This window comes from Ambystoma mexicanum, chromosome 10 (assembly GCF_040938575.1).
Source record: "Ambystoma mexicanum isolate Mex_15411 chromosome 10, UKY_AmexF1_1, whole genome shotgun sequence".
Classification (NCBI taxonomy): domain Eukaryota; kingdom Metazoa; phylum Chordata; class Amphibia; order Caudata; family Ambystomatidae; genus Ambystoma; species Ambystoma mexicanum.
Window position 1 is genome coordinate 877,269,330 of NC_090932.1, and position 23,757 is coordinate 877,293,086.

The window sequence follows — 23,757 nt, forward strand, 5'->3', positions numbered from 1 at the left end:
AGTGGGGGGTTTTTCTTTGATAATCCTCTCCACAAAATCGGTGTCTGGGGTGACCTCCCCAGTTTCGATTTTGAAATGTGCTGCTGCCTTCTTCAGCAGTGCATTGAAGGTGGGTTGATCATCGACAGGCGAAGGGTTCCCGACTGGTGTAGTTTCAGTAGACCTGATGACTATACTCCTACTGCCTGTGTCAGTCGACCTAGCCGGTGACTGCCAGGGATTTGGGTCGCCCTCGCCTGTGTCTTCCTGGAATCCCTCCTCACCTAGGTTAGTTTCCTCGTGAAAACCTTCCTCTTCTTGTTGGTCCTCAACATAGGTGAACTCATCGTCCTCCTGGAAGAAGGTGTCTTCCTCAATGGGATTATAAGAGTATATGTCCTCCTGTGTGGGGTTATAAAACATCTGGTATTTAGCCCTTGGACTCTCCAGGGGTGCTTCCCTTGGTCTCTTGGGTGCCCTGTCTTCTGGGATGGACATGAACCTGTCTAGTTTGTCCATACAGGTCTGGAACCTTTCAAAGGTCCACTGAGGTTGGCCAGGACGGTCTGGGAAAGAAAAAGGAGTTTCTTCCTCCTGTAATTGTCTGGTTCTGTCCCATAACGTCGAAGGGCCTTCTGTCGGTGTCGGGAACTGGCCTGATCTGTTTTCCGGCGCTTTCGGCGTATCTTTGGCCTTGTGCGCGGTTTTCGGCGTTTCACTCGCCGTACGTCTCTGGCCGTCCTTAGATGCTATGCGCGCGAGGCTTTCGGCAATCATTCTCTCTTCCGAGGGATCGGTCGCCGTCGTGCTATGTAATGTCGAGCCTTTGCTCGTCGCGTCCTTGCTCGTCGAGTCTTTGCCCGGTGAGTCCTTGTTGGCAACGTGAGCGCTCTTACGATGCGTGTCGCCGGAGGTTTTAGTGTTAGCGCCCTTATTTTTAGAATGCCCAGTCGCCTGTCGCGGAAGCGGTGGCGGGGAGGGCTGACGACCCTTACGGTCGGCGGAAGACGCCGGTGGGCCCGGCGTCCCCGTTGGCGCTATGACTGCCTTTGTGTTCGACGAAATCGTGCTGGGGGTATGTGCTTTGGTGTTTTCCCGTGTGCGTCCTTGTCGCCGGGGTGCACATCCCCATAAGCTGGGCGTGAGCCGGGCTTGTCGGGGCTGGGGATGGACGACGAGGAGCGTGAACGCTCCTTTGAGAGGTCTACAGCCTCCCTTACGGCGGCCATGTAGTCACTGTCCTCGTCACATTCGGCGGCGGCAGCGGGCGAGGAGCCAGGCCTAGACATGGCGTAAGCCGCCCACCTTTTGACCCTGCGGTCTTTTAGAGTTTTGGGCTTTAGTAATTTACAGGCCGCACAGCCGTCCTCCTGGTGATCAAGGGGTAAGCAACGGTTGCACCATTTGTGCTTATCCTTCCAGGTATATTTACCCTTGCAAAGCGGGCAAAACCTAAATGGCGGGGGAAAGAGAAAGGCATTCTTAAAGAGAAGAAAAAGACCACAAAACCCCACTCTCCCTACTGTGTATGGCCGGCGAGGCCAGGCCACGTGTTCGGCAGCGCCAAAGGATCCCCTCCGCTCGTCCTTCCGTCGAAGATCTTGCTCGGCAGAGAAACGGCTCTGCGTCGAGGGAGGGATCTACGTTATCAATCTTAACAAACGACCAAAGGTCGAAGAAACTATTTGGCAATGTCTCTTGAGGAGCTCCGCATAAAGGCGACCAGTAGCTGGGCGGAAAAAAACAATCTGAGGGACCTCGACGCGTGAGGGATTGTGGGTACAACGCACGTCACTATAGGGATAGTGTTACAGACACGCCTTGTCGACGTCCCCCTTTCGACTACGAAAAACAAAATGCAATACTCTGCAGTGACCACTGGATGTCGGACCTATGCACAGCATGTGATTCTAAGCAGATTAACAAACATCAGAAATATAAATATATATATATATACATATACACACCCCCACACACACATATATATATATATATATATATATACACATCACCATATCATCTAATTGCAAAAAAGTAGGCTTATGTTAAATCCATCATTTGAGGCTTACATATCGTCCTTTCAATCAGCCAAAAAAGGAGAACGAAGTCGCCCCCTTTGGTGGATTGCTTACTTTCAATCGCTCTAGTAGGTATTTAGAAATGGTTTCTTCATTGGACATTTCATTTGTATTACTAGGAACTCATGTTAGGTTGCACCTTGCATCCCATATGGATATTCTGATCCACAATGTTTATTGAAATTTAGGAGTATGTCAACTGTCATCATTTCTTGATATGATTATGGCTCAAATTAATGATTGGCAGGTGACCAATCCTAGGAGCCAGATTATCGTTCTAGGGGACTTAAATGCTTGTTGTCTTTCTATTCAACCAATGGTTGACCTGCCCCGTTTAGGACATGGGAAGAAACAATATGGTCAAGCGTGGTTCAAAATCTTGAAAGGTCTGCACTTGACAATGTGAAATAAGGCCATTAAAGGTGACGTCCCAGACAGGACTTTTGGACAAACGGCACCTCTCTCTCAATCAACTCTAGATTACATATTTAGTATTAGGGCCTTGTTTGACAGATGTCTCCATTTATCGATTATTTCTAATGATTACAGTGACCAGTTATCTTGCAACAATAGTTTGTTTCAAAGATTTCCAGCTAGAGCAAGCCTCATTTGTCTATCATGTATTAAGAGTTAATCCAGCAGGAAATCGAATATATTGGAATGGGTCTACCACTTGTAAGGTTAATGAGACTGTCTCCAACTGTGGAAACCTTTCATCATTTGATTGGCAATATTCCACTTTTATTGTGGACATATATGATGATCTGTTGGTTTAGCTTCTTCACTTTGGTCTTGGTAAGGTACAAGAAATGTTGGTACTTTGAAAAGGCAAAACCATGTTTTTGATCGGAATGTGGTTCATCAAAAAAAGATGATGCGTTCTTAATGTAGATACATAAGAACAGACAACTAACTCTGTCCTCAAAGATTCTACAGATTAAAAGTTAAACAATCTTATAGAAATTGGATTAAAAATAATCGTGTCGCAATATGACTGAAAAAATGCTCATAAGGATGCAAGCTCATTTTGGTGTATGATCAACGGCCAGAAATTCGAACTTCTGCAGTTTCAAGAAAGCAATGGGTCTCTTGTTTTTGGTACTCTGACTACGTTCTCACCTTCTATACTCCTCGTTCACTGTGTTCTGCTGATCTTTTCCTTCTCTCTCCTCCACGCTGCGCCCCTTCTCGCTTCCGCTCCTTTCAACTTCTCGCTCCTTTCCATTGGAACCGCCTTCCCCTCCCCATCCGCTCTAAGACCTCCTACCCTTCATTCCGCACTTCCCTAAAATCTTATTTCTTACATTCACCCACCTCGCTTCTTTTTGATTCCCCTCTTCTGATTCTACCTCTACCCACTCCTCCTACACGCTCTCTCACTTTGGTCCCTCTCCAATAGCACTTAACCTCATCAATAATGCAAATTGTTCCTTGTACTGTTTGTTGTATCTTGCTTGTTCCCCTTGTAAAGTGCTTTGGCTTAAAGCGCTATATAAAGTAAAATAAATACAAATAAATACAAAATAAAACCACTACAAGTCCGATTGGTACGTCTTACATTTCATCATGTGACTGGACTCTGGTGATCAAGAAGGGAGAAGGGTCCAATTTGTAAAATTATTCAGAAATCTAGTTCATCACGTGCCCCAGGTCCCATTGCAGCATTTGGAGTCTTGGTAAAAGTAGATTAAATCCCCCACATGGCAGACTGGTTTTCATGAATCTCATGGAACCACGTTAAAAGGGTTCATATTGAAAGCAATCTTTGATCAAGTTCAGTGGCATAAATGTGATTCCGTTAACTTGGCCACAATAGACCTCTGCTGCGTTTGACACCATAGAGGCCTACTGTGGACAGTTGCAGAGCTGGGGAATCCTGCAGGGTTTACTATGGCTCATTATTGGACTGTATTCCAATACTAATATACAGGTCCTGTTGGATTATGAAGGCTCATTGTCGCGTATGTATTCCAACTGCAAGAGGGGTTCAACAGGGCCTTGTGATTGCCCCAAACTTATATTGGCGAGTATGTACAGCCTGCAGCCCTAGTCACTCCGAAGATCCAACATATAAAACCTGTATGGCTTTCATATGCCAATGATTTTTTAATATTTAATATTTTTAATATTTGATTTAACCCTGATCGATCTACAGCCCCTTCTATCAGCCTTTTCTTAAGTATGTGGAGGCCAATAGTTTAAAGATAAATCCAAGTGAATCCAGAATCCTGCACTACACTAATAAACGAGTAGTTCCGCCTTTGTTTGGCATCTTGATTGTGTGCTCTTGAAAAAGTAGAGAGTTTCATATATTTGGGACTCCCCATTTTCGCTAAACTGAATAAAATCTTGGTCAAACAATTATTGTTTTTATGTGCTTTGGCACTATGCAATCAACTGGTTCATGTTGATTATCGGTACCGAAAATATTAAATTCTTCCTAGTTTGAAATTTTATGAGGGAAAAATTGCACCTAAAACGTTAAATGGTTTTGAATTGCCTCCCATCTGGACACTTTACTTGCTTTCATCTATTGAGAGTAGGATTTGGAAGAGGGTACTACAAACCCTGCAAGGTACACCCATCGCCGTCCTACGTTACGGAATTGGTCTTTTATCGCCTAAATGTAGGGCTCAGTGGAAATACTTGTCATTTTATTATAATATACTATGTCCAGCTAGCACATCCTCACTATATAATGAACATAATAATGTTTTGAAGAATCGAGGTGATGTTTTTATATGCAAATTCTCTGAGGCATTCTATCAAATATTAGCCGGCCTGGACCTTTTACCGAGTGACCTGACTGACATTATTGAGGGTTACAAAAATGACTTTATTGGAAAGATTGGATCGATTCACTGAATTTGTTTCATTCTTATGAATCTCTTGTTCACTTGAAGTTTGAAACCAAGTCAATTGGAAGTGTTTCTCCATAGCTCACTGTGTATCCACATCATTCTGCGAGACAATTGTTTCTCAGATTCGATTTAAATCAAGTACCAACGATGGAGATACTCACACGAAATGGTATGTTTTTGGCCGATCATGGGTTGTGCAGGGTCTGTAGTTCACATGGATGTTATCGAAAATATGCAACATCTAATTACATCATGTGTTGAACTTCGCGGACCTCAGGAATTGTATTTAAAACATGTTTACAAATCTGAAATGTAATGACGCGATTCTTCTATGCAATTTTGCATAACCTGTTGAACAACCTCGTTGGTTTTGGCTGTAACAAGTTTTCTAAAATGTATGAAATTGGAGTGAAACATCGCTAGAGAACTTTTTTACTTTTAGAATTTTGTGGACCTTGTGAAATGTATTTTAGGAAAACATTATATAAATTTGAATTATAATTAATTACTCTGTTTTATTATCTGTATTGAAAATGAATTTTCTTTACTTTTGTGAAAGGGTATTTTTTTATAAACTGAATACGATTTTTAAAAAATATGCCAAAAAAACACTTAGTTTAGCTTTTGACTGCGTACCCATGAGACATCGCTGACGAACATTACTGCTGTATGATCTTCCGTTACCATTCCTTACAGCCAACATACATTTCTACAGTTATAACACGTCAGAGGTTAGGGGAACTAGGGGGAATATCTGACCCTTTCTTGTTCGAGGGTTGGAGCAAGACAGGATTGTGTAGTGGTGCCAGTCTTAGATTTGGGTATACAGAAACAAACTGGCACCACTGATCACTTCTCTACCTGCCCTCTCTGGGCCAGAATAAATATGCTATTCTACTGTATGCAGATGATGCAGTTTTAATTTCCAAACCCATAGTGGAGATAAAAAAGTAGCTTTGCAAATTTAATGAGTTCTGCAGTCAAAAAGGAGATGGATTATAGCGACTGACAAGATAAATGTGGTCTGGGTGGGGAGTACAGCAATTAGTCAGCTAGCAAAGAGTACCTCTATCACTGCTGTGTACCAACCGTTCAGTGGGGTCATTTACTTTTGTGTCCTATACTTAGGCATTCTCCCTCTATCTAGATACCTGAAATCTAGGTGTCTTGCACTTATTGTTGTGCCTCTAATTTAGGAGTTCACACTCTATCCAGGTGAAGTTTAGCCATGCATCATACCTAGAAGAATTATGGAGAATAGTCATTTACCACATCAAATAGGACTGTCTACATTAGCTACATAAAAGAACTTCGCGAATAACCAAAGCACTAACCACCCACTTCTACCTCCTTAAACACACCACCCAAACACTATACATGCCCACTGGTCTAGCAAACGTATACCCAAACACAAAATCAACCCACACTTACAACAAACTAACCCGAACACTGGCCATTACCCATATGGACACAACAAGCCAGTGCACACACCCTTAAAATCCTGCCAATCTACCCATAAAACACACACACACACCTTATCATGACAAAAAGCCACACAGAAAACGCCCAAGGCACTGGACCTTACCCGTATGGATACAAGCCAGCGCATGCAACAAACCATCTGCAAACCAGCACACACGGACGCCAGTTTCCCCTGACCACGTCTTCTTTCTTGCAGAGCCATGTGAGCGCCTGGAGACTGGTTTCGGTACGCAGTATGAATTAACATAACAAGGGCATAACTATCTCTGCAACTACAAAACTGGCCCACCTCTCTCCCATTTTATAACTAGCTAATAGAAGGTAATGTGCATGTACCCACTTCCATTCTGTAACTGTTGACCGACACAGACTCACTGAGCTGTGAACTGTATTGCCCAGCCATCTCTCATATCAAGATAACTATTAGTGAGCAATATCTCACAACTAGGAAGACTACACTCTGTGCTAGCTAGCCCAGAAAAAAAAATGGGGCGGTGGGGGTGGGGGGAAGCATGTATTAGCCAGTGTCACAATTAGACAGAATTAGGAAGATTAGCATTACGTCATATCTAGGAGAATACTAGCTTGCATCACCTCTAGACAGAATTGTGAATGTCAGTTTGCACCACATCTAGACACAATGGTAAAGATTGGCATTACGTCATATGTAGACAGAACTGTAACTATTAGCTTGTGTGACATCTAAACAGAATTGTAATACTAGCTGGCATCACATCTAAACAGAATTGTGAAGACTAGCATTGTGTCACATCTAGACAACTGTGAATGTCAGCTTGCGTCCCATCTAAATAGAACTGTAAAGATTAGCATTGCGTGACATCTAGACAGGATTGTGAAGATTAGCATTCGTCACTTCTAAACCGCGATGCCACTAACCAACCTACTAAACAATCTCACCCCTCTTTATACACATCTCAAACAAACTAAACACAACCATACCTCTAACGCACAACAAACCTCGCACACTTCACCACACTGCAACAAAATATACTACACATAGTCTCACACAACAGCACACGACAGTTCCCAATCGAAAAGCACACCCAAGCTCAGCGAACGGTGCAAACCGAACTGAGGCTGCCAACAGCACATCACCGCCCTCTTTTTTTCACCTACTCAATCCTACTAACCTTATTATCCTCTTCAGATCTGCCAGAGCACCTGGGGACCACTCTTTGAAATCAATATGATCAATATGATCCTTCGCCGTAAGCCAGTGCAAAGATCGAAACAGGTTAGAAATCGAGGAAGATTTTTTTTACTCCAAAAAAGAGTCCAACAGCTTCGTTTTCTGCTTTTTGCAGTCTCTGGATTTGTCTAGAGGGGATGCCTGCAAGTAACCCATTACAATATTCCAGGTGCGAATTCCCACCACCACCTTTGTGTGGTCTTCGACAGGAATGAATGGTAGTGCCTGTCTCAGGATACGGAAGGTGCCGAAAACTGATTGCACCTTAGCACCTACCTGGGATTTGCTCCCCAGGTCCTCCTCCCAAATGAAGCCCAGGTTTTTTATTTTAGGGGCGAAGACTAGATGTGAGCCCAGAAAGCAGGGCGCATCTGGACACCTGCTATCCTCCAGAAGGTGTTTCGGGCAAAACTACGCTACCTCTGTTTTCCTAGCATTTAGAAGCAGCCAATTGGAGGACATCCACCCTCCGACTTCATCCAAACATCCTTCGATTGTCTGGAAATTTTCCTCCACCTTCCCAATTTTGATGAACACTTGGGTATCATCCGCATACGAATTACTTTTCACTTTGTGCTTCCTCAAGATATCCATAAACAGCCAAAGATGTACATTAAAAAGGAGGGGAGGAAGTGAGGATCCTTGTGAAACACCACAATCCTGTGGGAGGGAATTTGAAAGGAAACCACCCAGTTTTGGCCCATTGTTCCCGGTCTGACAGAAAGGATTAGAACCAACTGAGAGCCTGGTCGGAGATATTTCAGATCTCCCCGAGCCATCTAAGCAAGATGCGGTTATCCACTGTATCAAACGCCGCAGAGAGATCCAGTATGACCAGTAGGAATAGTTCTCCCTGATCTGCCACTTCAAGGAGGTCATCCCACAATGCCATCAGAGCAGTTTCGGTTGCATGGCCCGGTCGTAAACCTGATTGAAAGGGGTCCAAAAGAGATTTCCTATCCACATAATCCTGTAACTGTGACCCAACAATCTTCTCTAGAAATGTTTCCCAGCCAAGGTAACCCCGCCACTGGCCGATAATTCTGCAAGTCTTCAGGAACCAGTTTAGGTTGTTTTAAGAGAGGGGTTACCACAGATATTAAGCCAGTATATAACTCTTCCTTAGTTCCCACAAGGCAAGGCAGGAGAAATCCGCACAGGTCAATTTGTCTCTGCTCCTGAAGGAAGCACTCTGAGCTTTTCTCATTTTAAGGAACAGCAAGCACCTCTGCTCAGCTGTAAGGATCCCAATGGGAAGTGTCAAGTGAGCAGAGGCTGGGAATGACAAATCAAGTTCTTGAAGACCATCATCTGGTCACACCCAAATGATCAAGGTGACATGCCAGGGCCTTTCCCTGTTGTGCTGCACTGCTTTAGAAGTCGGTGTTGATCCCCTGTGTGGCATAAGGACAATGAAATGGGAAACTTTCACTGAGTGGGCAGAAAGCTTTTTAGGTCTCAAATTTGCATCGATTTGGTTATCGACATTGGAGATGAATGTTATGTTGAGGTACAGCTGTTCTCATGTGCATACACGCTGTAGTATACTCTCAGGCAGGTCGCATCGGAGAGAAAATCTAGACCGCACTCAAGGGTAGACAAAGCGAGGCATCAAGCCATGTAATAAATGTTATTGTTAGACTTTAGCGTGCAAGCAACTATTGACCTCAGCTTAAACACAGTAGATAGTATACAACAGGTTTAATTATCTGTGTGAAAAACTAATAATTTGGGAAGTCAATTTCTTCCGGAGGAAAGCAATCTACTAAGGAGAATAATATAAACTCCTGGATATTGAGATAGGAAAGACAAGGACACGGTGGGCGAAATAGAAGAACATTCAATCTATTGTTTGAGACATTCGAAAGTAGAGGTTGCAAATTTAAGTCTGCAATAGAAAGTGGTAGACTCCAGGATTCCCAATTATTTGAATACTGTGATGAATCGATGGAATTCGTTCCTTCTCCCCAAGGGGTAACCCCCCCCCTGACCCCTTTGTGAGGCTAGGAAGGTGAGCCCACTCCGCAACACCCTCCATAGGGGTGGAAGCAAGTGGGACCTCGCTGGGAGAGACTCCCCCTTAGAGGACCAGGACTCCCATTCCCGTGAGGAACTCCCTAAAGCAGAGTAAACCGTGGCCTACATTGCATGCTCTCAAATAGCAGAAACTGCTAAACATCAAGACTTTGATGAATGAACTCTTCAGAGATACCATGATCTTATAGGGAAAGGACATGTGCCTTTAACTCAGAAACACCAATCCACTGGGACGAGGAAGTTGATTAACATACACTCAATGAGTTAGAGGACCAAGGGAGAAAAATGCATATGTCAACCCGGGAGGCCCAGAGCTGCGCAACACCTGCAGCAAGAAGAAATCAGGAAGCCTGTGAGTTTCAAACTCGCTCAAGATTTCCAGATGAGATATCAGAGCTCCGGCGAACCCGAAGAGTGAGAATCCAGAAGGGCAGGAGCCCGTGAATAGGTGGTGGCTAGACCACGGAAGAGGAACAGTGGTGGCTCGCAGGTTCGCAGAACTTCGCAGATACCGCTGATGGCATAGAGCCAGAGGGTATCCCGTTACTTATTCAAACACCGGGAACACCACAAAGAAACCAGAAGGAGAAGAGACCGCGAGGAAGCAAGCACCAATGAATAGAAGGAGACGGCAGTTCAGCACGAACAAGATGGATTCAGAGGAACCAGACTCCAGAAGCCGTTCTCCTTCAGAACTGAAAGTAATCAGGACGGGAGTCACAGGAGGTCTAAAAACAGGAATCACTTTACTGTAAGGTCACCTCGTCTCAGTAATAGTTATGAGGCAAAGATAACCTTTAAGCAAGTGTACTTAAAAAGTGGTAATACCAGAGAATGGGTTATTGAAAAGGAGAATTAAGAGAAGAACCAGTGGTCACATTATCCTGGTGAAAGGGAAGAGAGACAAAGTTCAAATTGATCCCGATGTACTTAAAAAGTGATACTACAGAAGGACACATTACTGAAAAGCTGAATAAAGGAAGATCAGAACCAGTGATCATACTACCACGGGAAAAGGGTGCAGTAATGCAAAAGACGCATGTCAAAAACACCAAAGTGTTCTGACCTATAATAGTGCAGGTGAGATAGCCCACCTGAACAAGCGTATCCGGGGATACGCTGAGAATCACAAGCAGGGGTATAACACTTGCAAAAAAGACCAAAAGGGGCTTCCCAAAGAAGAAGTAAAACTAAGCAGCCTGTTTGAAGAGTTACAGAGACTGATCCAAGTAACTATGAGGAGGCTATTTAAGGATCCTGCATTAATCCAGATTGTTACTATAAGTATTAGCAATTGTTTCTCTTCAAGCGCTATATTATATGTTAAATAAAGATAATTTGCGCTATGAGTAACCAAAAGATTTTTCTTTCATTTGCATCCAATCTAATACTGTGTGTTGAGTGGAACCACAGAATTACACAAAAATGTAAGAAAAGAAAAGATTTTGGGAGAGAAAATGAACAAATGGGTTATTCTCTAATGTACGTTTTAAAATATTGCCAATAAGTGAGTTATTTGCATGGTGCCACGAAAATCACAGGGCTTCTATCCTATCTTTTGGATGACAACAGGAAATCTTTACTTAACGATGAGCCAATCCTATCCACAATCTATTTTCTTCCTGAAGTTAGATCTATTTTGAGCAGCATTGGTTAGATAACAGAAAACGCCTCTAAATACATACATCAGTGTCTCAAACCCATGGTATCTTGTTTGAATTCATATGTATGAGACTCAACACACATTCAGACTTTGGGAGAAGTAAAATGGGAAAACAAATATTACCTAGCAAGTTATGATGTTTGGGCACTATATACATTGATAGATTGCTTGCCATAAAGTTAGTAGACTATCATATTGCTGAAATGTCTTCAACATATTTTTTTTCACATGGCGTTTGCTAAAGAACTATTACTGTTTAGCATGGAAAACAAAGTCTTCACTTTCAATGGGGAATTATTTCGCCAAATTAAAGGGGTTGCTATGGGGGCTTGCTATGCACCCTCACTGCCTAACCTTTTCATGGGACAATATGAACAAGTGCACACACTTGGAAATACTACATGGAGTAGCTGAATTGTCAAATGGTGTTGATATATAGAAATGTTTCTAATTTGGGATGGAACTATAGATCAGTTCAATTAATATAATTTTATTTTTAATAACAATGAGTATGGTTTGGAACTAGTGAGTCAAATTGACAAAGTATAGCTTTCTTCGATCTAATAATTTATGTTGAGAATAATAAAGTACACACCCGCACATATAGGAAACCAACAGAAGTGAATTCAACACTTCTAGCATCAAAATGCTTCTCAGGCATATTCTCAACAATATTCCAGTAGGTGAGAAATCAGAGCCAAGCTTAAAGAAGAAGACAAAGTGAAATGTATTACTAAATATAGTCAAGGGAGTAAACAGATCTATAGCATTCTCAAAAAGAACAGGAATCTCGTACTCATAGAACATAATCTTAGGCCTTATATTGCTAACAAACCTAAAATAGTATACACAAGAGCACTGCCATTAGGAAACAGACGTCCTAGTTTAATGCCACCAATAGAATCACCTAGAAATTGGTTAACGGAAGCCCAACGACTAGCAGGTTTCTTTCAATGTGAATTTTGTACAATGTGTTCATACACCTTGGATAACACGCGCACTTAATTTAGTAAGATTAATATTAATCATTTTCTCAACTGTCGTAGCAAATATATGGTGTACATTATTATATGTATTTATGGCAAATTCTAGGCAGTAAAATCAGAGAAGCCCGGACTCGCATCAGGGAACTTATTCATGCTATTAGAAGTCAAGATGCAAGATTTCCGATCACACAACATTGGAATGAAAATCAAATGGACTGTAAGAAAGGAATTAAATTCATTGCAATCAACCAAATCAAACCCCTGTCAAGAGGAGGGAACAGAGAGCAATGTCTCAGAAGAATGGAGGCCAAATATATATGCAAACTGATTATGACAGTATGCGGCTTAAATATGAATAGTGAATTGGAATTGTTTCGTAAAGATCATGAAGTGAGCATTGATTCATCTTTAATGGTTAATGTTTAAAAGTTTGTGACACAGGTCTCCTCATGACCTTGATTAGTAATAAGGATGTAATTTGATGTAATTCAAAGGATAGATCTAGGAACGTGAAGCGTTGATATGATACCATGCAGTGACATAGTGCCGCTTATTTGTTTTGAATGATAACAGTTTTAAATTATAGGAATTGGAATAAGATTTTGGAGTATTCTGATATTTAGATAAGCAGCTGAGACACACTGTAAAAGGAGCTTTAACATCTGACTAGACGTTTCGCGAACTCATTTACAAGACATCAAGCTCAGTATTTATATATTCAAATTGGTGCTAAAGTTGGAGTACGGCAAACTAGCCATTAAGAGATGCACAGGAACGCAAACTGTATAATATCACTAAGTACATTTTGCTGATCCCAGAAAGCAAGATAAATACCTCAAGACTAGAACATAAGTAACCCTTAGGTTTACGTGCATCAATCAGGTAAACTTAGTAAAGCAGTCACGAGATTCTTCTAAATGTTACAATGGGGTAACTTTCCTTTACCTTAAAAAAACTTGGAGAGTTCCATTACTTAGATAAGTAGTTGAGATGCGTTATAACAGGAGGTTTAATATTTGACTAGACGTTTCATAATTGTATTTACCAGTTATGTCATAAGGACGTTACGTGATTACATCATGCGCAGTACTTCTACACATGCAAAATGGCGCTAAGGTTTCAATACGGCATACACGCAAGTCTGTAGCAACGCATGGGAACACAACCTGTATATATAATTAAGAACATTTTGCTGAGGCTGGAATGTAATATGAATAATTGGTGGTATGATGAGACAAGAACATGAGCTAAATAGCTTGGTTGTATGAGATTTAAGCACAAGTTAATTTTGGGTTAATATGCATCAAGCAGGCATGCTCTGAGCGAAGCAGTTACAGCATATTCTTCTCAAAGATGCTAGCAAGTACATTTTGCTGAGACCGGAATAAAAGCTAAATAGTATGGTATTATGATCAGACTAAAACATGAGTTAAATAGCTTGAAGTGGGTTTGAGCAAAGTAGTTGCGTTATATTCATTTCAATGATAAGATCGGCTCAATTACTGATTGGTGTAATTTCCCTTACAGGTGATGTTGATTAACACATTTTTTTATTGGAGTAGACTCATAGAAACAGCGTACCAACATGTAAGTGTGAGTACGCCAAATATTGGTTCCAACAATGGAATTCTGTTTGGAAAGAGTTTCACTTATATTGTAGAAGTCATTTTTATAACATACTAAAGTTAGGGTATCTGATTTTATTTCCCGATTGGGTACCGATTACTTGAAATGAACAGTGATTTGGTCGAAAAAGAGACGAATGCCAAAACGGGGTAGGAGCCATGTGATTTTCATGGTACCATGCAAATAAGTCACATATTGGCAATATTTTAAAAAGTATAGTAGAGAATAACCCATTTGTTTTTATAATGTTCTCTCCCAACATCTTTTCTCTTCTTTTTTATTTTTGTTTTTTTGTGTGCAATTGTGTGGTTCGACTCAAAACACACAGTATTACACTGAATACCCAAAGGTGTTAAAATAGTAAGCAACAGAGCAAGTCTGGAAAAAGCCCACGTGGGTGAAACCCACAGCCGCGTGTTGGCAGTAGATCACAAACAAACTATATGAATTTGTTTGTTTTTTGATTTGGAAATATTGACAACAATAAGGAACATTGGTATTTGTATTATTTGTTTGGCAATTATCACGATACTAACAAATGATTAAAGACTGATTTAGAATTACTAAATGCAAATAAAAGAACAATCATTTAGTTACTTATAACAAGAACAGTGTGTTTCATTTAGGAAATGGGGCTCAAAGGGAAACAATTGCTAATATTAGATGGCTTAATAACACCGGGTTGTGTGCCATTGAGTTTCCTATATAGCAGCAATTTTCTTCATACAGACCAAAAGGCGCAGCTGCCATATAATCTGACAACCAAACATGATACTAAAAGTATCCTAAGGAGAAGGGAACCATTCCCTAAACCTAAGTTTATATAGTGGTAGGGTCAATTAGGAAAGTTTGGACAGTGGACATCTTTATTTTGGACTTTGACGGACGGACGAGCACCTTAAGTAGTAAGATAGGTAGGGACCAGTGATGGGGAAAGTTGGGTCTTATAATTCTTACTTTAATAAAATATTGTGAACCATGTCCTCTAAGGGTTTGTGTCGTTGTCATGGCTCGCAACAATACATACAGGCTTACCGTAAACTTGCGTTCCAAATACCTGAATGCTTTGATCGACGGACAATAGACCAAAGAACCAGTGTTGAGCTGTATTGGGCCAGGTATTGAATGCACAGTAACGGACAGAGTGACTTGCTCACACTACTATTTATTCCAGTACTTTTGCATTCCCTATTTAGGTTTTGTTGCACTTAAAACAAAGGTTTATTTAGGAAAGGTTTTACCAAGCTCGCATAGTTAAGAGTTATACCTTTTAACAAATAAAAAAGTAGACTTGCTAGAGAAGATTACACAATACGAAACACAAAGCCAATGCAAAAGGCTGCACTTAATGATCGCAAAATCTCCACAAATCCCGGCCAACGGAAACCGCATTTTGACTTCAAGAAGACATGGCTCAAGTGAAGACGAGTGGGTTGGAACAAAAAATGATCAAAGAGGGTGGAACAAAGACCTTGCAAGAGTGAGGATGCCCAGATGCCATGAACAAATACCCTGCCTTTGTGCATAATGCTCATTCTAGATTGAAATGGTCATAAGTGTTACACAGATAAATGTTGACACTTCAACAGCTGCATAGTTCAAAGAATCTGTGCAACAATTTAAGCACTTACCGATTTTAAAATTTCTGATCTTCTTTTTGACTGAAGAACATTGATCTGGAAACAAACAAAAATGAATTAAAATAGCCTTAAAATACCATTGTTTTTCCAACAAATGCATTGTTTTTTCTTCTAATTTAGTTATAGTGGATACGTTTCTGGACACATTCAGTATTTTTTGCTGCATTTCAATGACCACCTACAATATCGTTTTGTGTCAAATGTATGCTCCACTGCAGCCACAAAGTGGGTATTTATTTTCCTTTTCACACTTGACACAAGAGTGCACATCTAAGGGTTAATGAAGTAGACAATTCATGAACATTAAGATGGATTTCCAAAATGAGCCGTGGTGAGAGGATTATGGGTGGCCATCCTATTGTGGTGAACAGGGAACACACAGAGGTTAGCCAAACCCAATCAAAGTGAGTTAGCAGAGCAGGAAAGGTGGGGAGAGTGGTCTAGGGCTACAATGAGTCCACAAAGAGCAACACCAGTATTTCCAGTTAGACAAGTGTAAAAATACAATTATTAGCCCTTTAGTTTACACACAAAGAATATAAAAAATCCCAGGTAGGTGCCGTCACCATAAGGAGAAATAGAATTGCATATTAATCAATTACCAGTACTATACAGGTGAGTAGTCAGATGCATAGGAAACAGACATAACCCTTTAGAATCCACACTAACAGCTTCCCCAATTCTTATAAAGTCCAACCATAGGATTGTCTGCAGCCTTGTGGCCCAAAAGTCACCAGTTCCAAAGAAGATACTTCTTTTAGGATGCCAGTGGTTATCATTAATAACATAATTCAAAAGTTAAATAAAAGTTCAGCTAAGTACTCCACTCAATCCAACACACTAGGATAGGCATACAGAAAGATCCTTAATGTAGGTTCCACCACCAAAGGTTAGGTAAGAGCGAGTTTAGGGTCAGGACTTTACACCCAATATAAAAAGACAGGCAGATAAACAGGTATGGCAACTTACACCCCTAACACTGATTCTTCCAGAGACCGCTGAAGGTGTTGTGGAATCCGTTGGGGAGCCAATCTTCTGCGCTTGGTCCAGTCGAGGAAGGCACAGGGATCGTGGGGGCAGAGGTCCCTTTTGGCAACAGGATTTAGTCTTGGTTGGTCGTGATGCACAGGATTCGGTTCCAGACAGCTTCCAGTAGAAAATTCAAAACAATGAAGACTTCTGCAGTGCCGACCCCTCTCATGACACCTCACAGGATTGAACGGTGTTGTAACAGGAGTCACCACAGTCAGGTGGAGACAGGCGAGCTTCCGGCAGCAAAAAGGGGAGCAGGCCCAACACAGCTCCCCTTGGAGTGAGATGGCTGAAAATGCAGAAACAGGCGCATTGTGGTACAAGCTGAAGATCTGCAAAGTTCCAAAGCTCTGCTTGGAACGTCGGTGGCTGCAGCGAGGTAGCCCAGGAGAGAGCTGGTCAGTCCACAGGTTGGTCAAGGGCACTTTTGAAGGCTCAGAAGGCATGGATCCTCAAGAAGTGATCCACACTGGTTGTTCCCACCAGTCCAGGGGTCGAAGCACCAATAACGACCTTCTTGAGATCAGGACAGAGGAACAGGGCTTCACCAGGACAACACTGGAGTCAATGCTGGTCAGCTGCAGGAGAAGTCTTTGGGTCGTCAGTGGGCTGCTCGTAGAAGTCTTAGTTCCAATGATGAAATGGCGAACAGTCGCAGGAGTCCTCGTCTTAGCCAGGATTCAGGCGGGAAGCAAGCCCATCAAGTAGTTGCTGGTCACATGACCAGGCCTTGCCACTCATTTGTTCTGCCCGTCACCTTTGTAATTAGTCCTTCTTTAGGTGTCATCATCGCCAGCGTCCTCAAAGGACGGGTGAAGACAAGGACCTCACCTGTTTAGGCCAAGGGCCTGGTCCGCTAAACAGCATTTCACCTACAAACTAATTGCTACTACTGCTACTCACCGAAAGACATCACAATGTGTCTGCTCTCTCCACAGCCAATCCCCACTCTCACTAGCGCTCAAATGGCCAAGTGCCCTAGTCAGCACCCACTAGCTACCCAAGAGAACCTCATCAATATTAACTTTGCCCCATCCAACATCCATGGACCACATGCACACATCCACTCATGTTCATCAATGCTCGCTCAGCAGTCGCTCATGCAGCAGAAATCCCTGGACTCATCACGAACAACCTTGATGCTGTGGTCATCACTGAAACATGGTTTACCCCATCCTCCCCACATGTATTAGACATCCTCCTACCTCAAGGATACTGCATCCAACATGCAGACCGGCCAGGAAGGGGAGGAGGCGGAGTGGTAATCATCCACAGGATAGATTGGTCATGCTCCATATTTTCCTCTACCAGAACAAGCTCATTTGAATCACTCACCTGCCGGATCCTTCTGTCGCACAAGGAATCCATCACCTTCCACCTCATCTACAGACCACTTCACAAGAGCGACTCTTTCATATTAGATATCTCCACCTTACTCTCCTCTACCAAACTAGAACATTCTAGTAATGTCTTTCGCTTCCATGGACCTTAATCAAATTGTGCTCTACCCCAAGGCAACACGCTAGACTTAGTATTCACATCATCCCCCTGCATCACCTGTTAAGACCCTATCCCACTTGACCGGTCTGACCACAGCGCCATCCCATTATCAGTCACCCACTCGACTATGGCTCACAAAGGTCAGGCTAATCGTCCCCTCACTCAATGCTGTAAATACAAAACCTTCCTGTCAATGAGCTGGAAGCAACCTTTGCAGACTTCCTCACCACAGGGAATGCCTCAGGCCTCCTTGAATTATTCAGCAACTTTGCTATGAAAATGGTGGACACTCGTGCCCCCCGTAAAATCCAGCTGCCCAAAGACCAAACCATCCGCCCCATGGTACACCTTCAAGCTAGCCTCCATCAAACGCTCAGAGCCCTAGAGAAACAGTGGCTCAAAAATTTGCCATACCTCACCAATCTCAAATCTCTTTGCGCAAACCGTAGTATTCCGATTACGGAGGCCAAAGCTGCTTAATACTCCACCACCATCGCGGCAGCCTCCAACAGGAGCAAATACCTTTTTGAAGTAGTAAAGGATTGTAACAAACCCTCACCAGACACAGAGTAAACTCAACCAATGCCTGGCAACTCTCGCCCACTGCATTGCCATTTTCTGCTCAAATTTCCAGTGCTACGCTGACAACTCATTTTCAGGCTTCCCTCTGCCACCTCCTCTCCCTCTCATCTCTGATTGCCTAACTTCCATTCAAGATTGGTGATCCACCAATGATCTTTGTCTGAATGCCAGCAAGACGGAGATCCTCCTCATCGGCACATCTTCACCATCCTTTCCCCTCACTCTCTGGCCAACCTCCCTTGGCCCTCCTCCTACCCCCACCTGCGAGGCTAAGAACCTCGGGTCATCTTTGACTCCACACTTTCCTTCTCCGCCCACATCGCTGAGGTCTCTAAAAAGTCAAACTTCCTGCTGCACCAGAGGTACTCTGCCTTTCCTCTCCTTCCCCCAGAAGCTCACTGGCCTCCCAAGCTCTGGTTCTCTCTAGGTTGGACTATTGTAACAGCCTCTTTCTAAATCTACCTGCCTCTACTCTCCGCCCTGTGCAACTAATCCAGAACAGGACTGCGAGACTTGTCCTTGGCCTCAAGCCCTGGGATTGTATCTCTCCAGCTCTGAAATCTCTCCATTGGCTCCCAGTGGATGCAAGGATTAAATTAAAAACCATCTGCATTGTCCACAAGGCTTTATGGGGCCTGGGACCAAAATACCTCCCCTCTCGAGCTCTTCGCTCCTCTACCTCCAACTCCTTCAGGGTCAGTTGTTTTTCAAAGAAACAAGCAGGGGTAGATCTCAGTCTTTGGCTGGGGCCTCCCTCTGGAACAGCCTCCCGGCCACTCTAAAACTTGGAGAACCATCTCCAGTTCCGGAAGCACCTCAAGACCTTCCTCTTTGCTTCTGCCTTTGCTCCCCCTCTCCCTGCTGATCTGCTCTCTCTTGGCACTGTGCACTTGGCCACCCCTCTGTCCCCTGGGACCAGGCACCTGCACACCCTGCCACCCTCCTGGCCACCACTTGCACTGGCAACTGTATCTGTACCCATACAGCCCCCCACACCCACCTTTTCTTCTTTTTCTGCACTTATCAGACTTATCCAGTCTGCTGCTGTAAATACAGCACTTGCCACTTACTGGCTGCACTACAACTGTTTATTGCCTCCATTAACTATTTATTTTTATTATTATTTATCTGTTCTCCTCTGCTCCGCACTTTCCACCCCCCCTCCATGCACTTCACTTTTCCCCCTTTCCCTTCCCCATGCACTTGCGCGTTCTCAATGTCATTGGGCCTAGTAAGATTGTTGTTGTGTTCTCCCTGTTCCCCTCTATTGCCTTGTTGTGCTCTGAAACACTTGTGTACGAGCGCGATGCAAATAAAATATATCATCATATCATAACTCAGGGAAAATGCAATGGAATCACCATATTTTGTTATTGAAAAAATAGATACAATCCTAGAGACAATCAAATCAACCTCTCACAGCATTAGCATCCCCCACACCCTGAAACGCACATTGCCCCTCTTGACCCAATTCTCTCCTCTCTTTCCCAAAGATTTCTCAAAAATTATTGCCTCCCTCAAAGCTACATCTTACTGATATAATTCCGGCCTCCATCATTTAAAATATTCATGGGCCCGGTGCTCGATGCACTCCACAGCATAACAAAGGCCTCCCTTGCAGAAGGAACATTCCCGGACACCCCCCCAAAACTGGTCCCATGCGACCTCTTTTGAAAAAAAAAACCTAGACCCAGACAACCTAGCCAACTACCGGCCCATTACAAACCTCCCGTTTATTGGCAAAATCTTGTAAAAGAATCAAACAACTTCACCTCCTAAATGACTATTAGTCAAGGTTCCACCCAAAGTGTAGCATCGAGTCAGCCACCATTCAGTTGGTGGATGATGCCCTTCAAATCATAGATAAGGGCGACTCGTGCCACCTCATCCTCCTTGACCCCTCGGCTGCATTCAACACCATCGACCATCCTTAGCTACCTCCTTGCCAACAGGATGGCATTCTCTAGCACTGACCTGAATTAGTTTACCTCCTACCTCTCAGGCAGACACCAGGCTGTTCAAATGAACTTGTTGCATTCTAACCGACTTCAGGTCCCCGGAGAAGTCCCCCAAGCGTACATCCTTTCACCAATCCTTTTTAACCTTTACATGGAGCCTTTGGGCACTCTCCTCAAAGATGCCAATATAGCCATCCGCCAATACGCGAATGATACTCGGTTGTAAATTACAGTAAATAGCACGCAGGACATCATTTGTCTTTGCGATTACCTCACCATCATCCAGTCCTGCATGTCGACTGACTACCTCAAACTAAACCCATCCAAGAATGAATTTGTCCTCCTGCTAAAAAACAAACTTGTTCAAAAATGGCTCAATGATATGCACCTAGAAGCGTTTGATCCAGAACACTCAGACTCAGCAAAATCCTTAGGCTTCACCATTGACAGTAGCCTACCCTTCCAGAAAAACAGACAAGGCGGCCCAAAAGGCCTGATTCAAAGCCTTCCTCCCGCCACAGGACTTCTGGTGCGGAGTGCAGGTCCTTGTGGTGTTGCACATCGATGGGGGAAATGCTCTCCTGACAGGGCTCCCAGCTGCTCACTTGGCTCCCCTAAAAGCAGTCCACCACGCTTCAGCAAGTCTTGATCAAATTACTCCCATCCTACATGAACTACATTGGCTTCCACTCCAAGCCAGGATACTGTTCAAGACTGCATGTATCATTCACAAAGCAGCCGCGAGTAGCACACCAGCGTACTTGGCAGCTAAGCTCCACATATCTGGTGGCACACATTCCTCGTGCAGTAAATCGACCAAGTGGCTTGAATCACAACTCGTCTGCAAAGAGGCCCTGCAAACAATCCTCTTGTCATGCACCCACCCTCTGGAATTATATCCCTGTGTCGCCTCGGAATGCCCCCACAATTGTCCAATTTTGCTAATCTCTAAAAACATGTCTCTTTAAACACCTGACCAAGGACCAATTCCAATGGACGCACATACAGATGCAGACCTCACAGTGGTGCAATACTGTTAAAAGACGGCAGCCCAAATGCTGGCTATCCACACTCTGTACAGCGCTCCGCTGCTCTCGAGCTAGGACCGCAATGTAAACAAAGAAAACAAAAAAAAGATTCTGCACCAAACAGCCAAGGGTTCTTGTCCAATCATGGACAATGATGGTCGTCAAATCTATCCAGCAACCGACTTTCCAGCTCACAGAGGATATGAATTGGGACTGGACAGACCCATCCCCTTCCTCCGGCTCAAACACACAAAACAAACCTGCATAGCCTATGAAAAGCACAGCTTACCCTGGGAAAAGGATTTTCATAGAAGGCATTTCCTGACCTAAGAAACCCAAAGAACAATATGGCCATAGAACAAGCTAAAACACCTCATGGCATGGCCATCTTAGGGTGCTAGCCACCATTAGCAGTAAATGCAAAAGTGCATGAGTAAATAACACAAAAACTAAAAATATCACAGCTGCCACCAGCTTAAGTTAAGCTTAACTTAAGCACATATGAAAAGTATCTTTGCACTTTACTGTAAGGTAATGTGTACAATTGTAACAATACAAGAATGTGTTGAGACATAGGGCCAGATTTACAAAAAGGTTTTCAATGGGACTTTCCCGATGTTAAAACATTTTTGTAAATCAGGCCCATAGTTTCCCGGTACTGAGACTTGGGGACTAGACAGTTTCTCTATACAAATGAGCAAAACAGGCAAGGAAAGTAATGCAGAAAGGCTTTAATTAACCAAAAAAAGTCAGGAGAGTTGAAAACAAGAAAAAAGAATGGTGATCCAATAGAAATCTATGGAACAAAAGTGCAAAATGAAAATCTTTCCTAACAAACTATTCATTTCACATATATTCAGATACACTTATTAGACCTTGCCCTCCGTTCTTAACAGATTGTTTGGAGCACAACATTGAGGCTGGAATGGAGAATAGGCCTTCAGGGGGGCGGGGAGGAGGGGGCAAGGGTGTCAGCGGGGAGGGGAAGATGCAAGGACTATGAAAATGGAGAGCCACTTGTATGTCTGTGTGTGTTCCGATGCAGCTTCCTCAATGTCGCACCATTATTTTAAAGAGTGGCATATGGTGGTAGGGATAGATGGGCTGATGCTGTGAAAAAGGGGGAGCAAGTCTCAGTTACATGATTCACCTCCAATCTAGCGAATGGGAATATATGTCAAACGAAGTGGGAAGATGTGAAAGTATATGTAAGGCATTCAATAGTTTGTCACGAAGAACCTCTGGGTCAAAGGAAGCAGTACAGTGAAGGAGAAATCTAGGGTGAAATATTTACATGTTTCCCAATATTTTTACACAACCATAGATCTCATCTCGGCACTCGTGGAATGTGCGAGTTACCCATCAGGAACATAAACACAGCAAATTTGGCAACAGTGAACGACAAACGCACCTAGCTGTAATAATGGCTTTGAATTCCTGTCAAACAAGGGCAAGTCCAACAAGGTTAAAAATTAAGAGACCATCTACATTAGCTGGAACCCCATGAAGAAAATCAGGCAAGACGTGAGTACAACTGCCAGAACATTTCTGTTACAAAGTGTAAATGCCACAGGGCATCATGCTCTTTGCGGTTAGAGCTTACAAAAGGCTTATACAACTCTGAATGGAGAAGAACAGGGAAAAATAAAAGTCAAAAGAAAGAAACCTTCATTTGACTCACAGATGAATCTAACTCTGTACACAGCACAGGATTCAGAGTATAACAGAATTACTATCTATAGACTCCTGAATATTAAGTGGCACCTATTTGCAGATGGCAGCAACACCATGAGATCTGGCAAGGTCCACAGTTGGTGTTTTGATATAAATACAAGATCTGTCCAAGTCTGGTTTGCTTCTCAATAGTTCAGATTAGCAGAGGGAGCAGGATTTCATTCACGCTTGCAGCATTAGGATTTTGACTATTTGGTTGACAAAGCTAAAAGCTCATTATACCTCCTTGCAAAGTGTAAGGGTGTGGCAGAAGGAGGAGACTGACAAACGGGTGGTATGATTGTTGCTAAATAATTTACCTGGCACCATTACTAAGGGGGGTTTCCCTGCATCAACTTAATACCATGGATAGGTCAGAATG

General features: G+C 43.0%; 1 protein-coding gene across 4 annotated transcripts in view; it reads right to left on the reverse strand.

Moving 5' to 3' along the window:
* Window positions 1-23,757, reverse strand: part of ACAP2 (ArfGAP with coiled-coil, ankyrin repeat and PH domains 2) — a 1,585,345-nt gene that overhangs the window by 980,237 nt on the left and 581,351 nt on the right. For all 4 annotated transcript variants that reach the window (XM_069618585.1, XM_069618583.1, XM_069618582.1 and 1 more), the window contains exon 7: window positions 15,554-15,598. In XM_069618585.1, coding sequence (XP_069474686.1) covers window positions 15,554-15,598 — 45 coding nt within the window. The remainder of the gene's footprint in view (window positions 1-15,553; window positions 15,599-23,757) is intronic.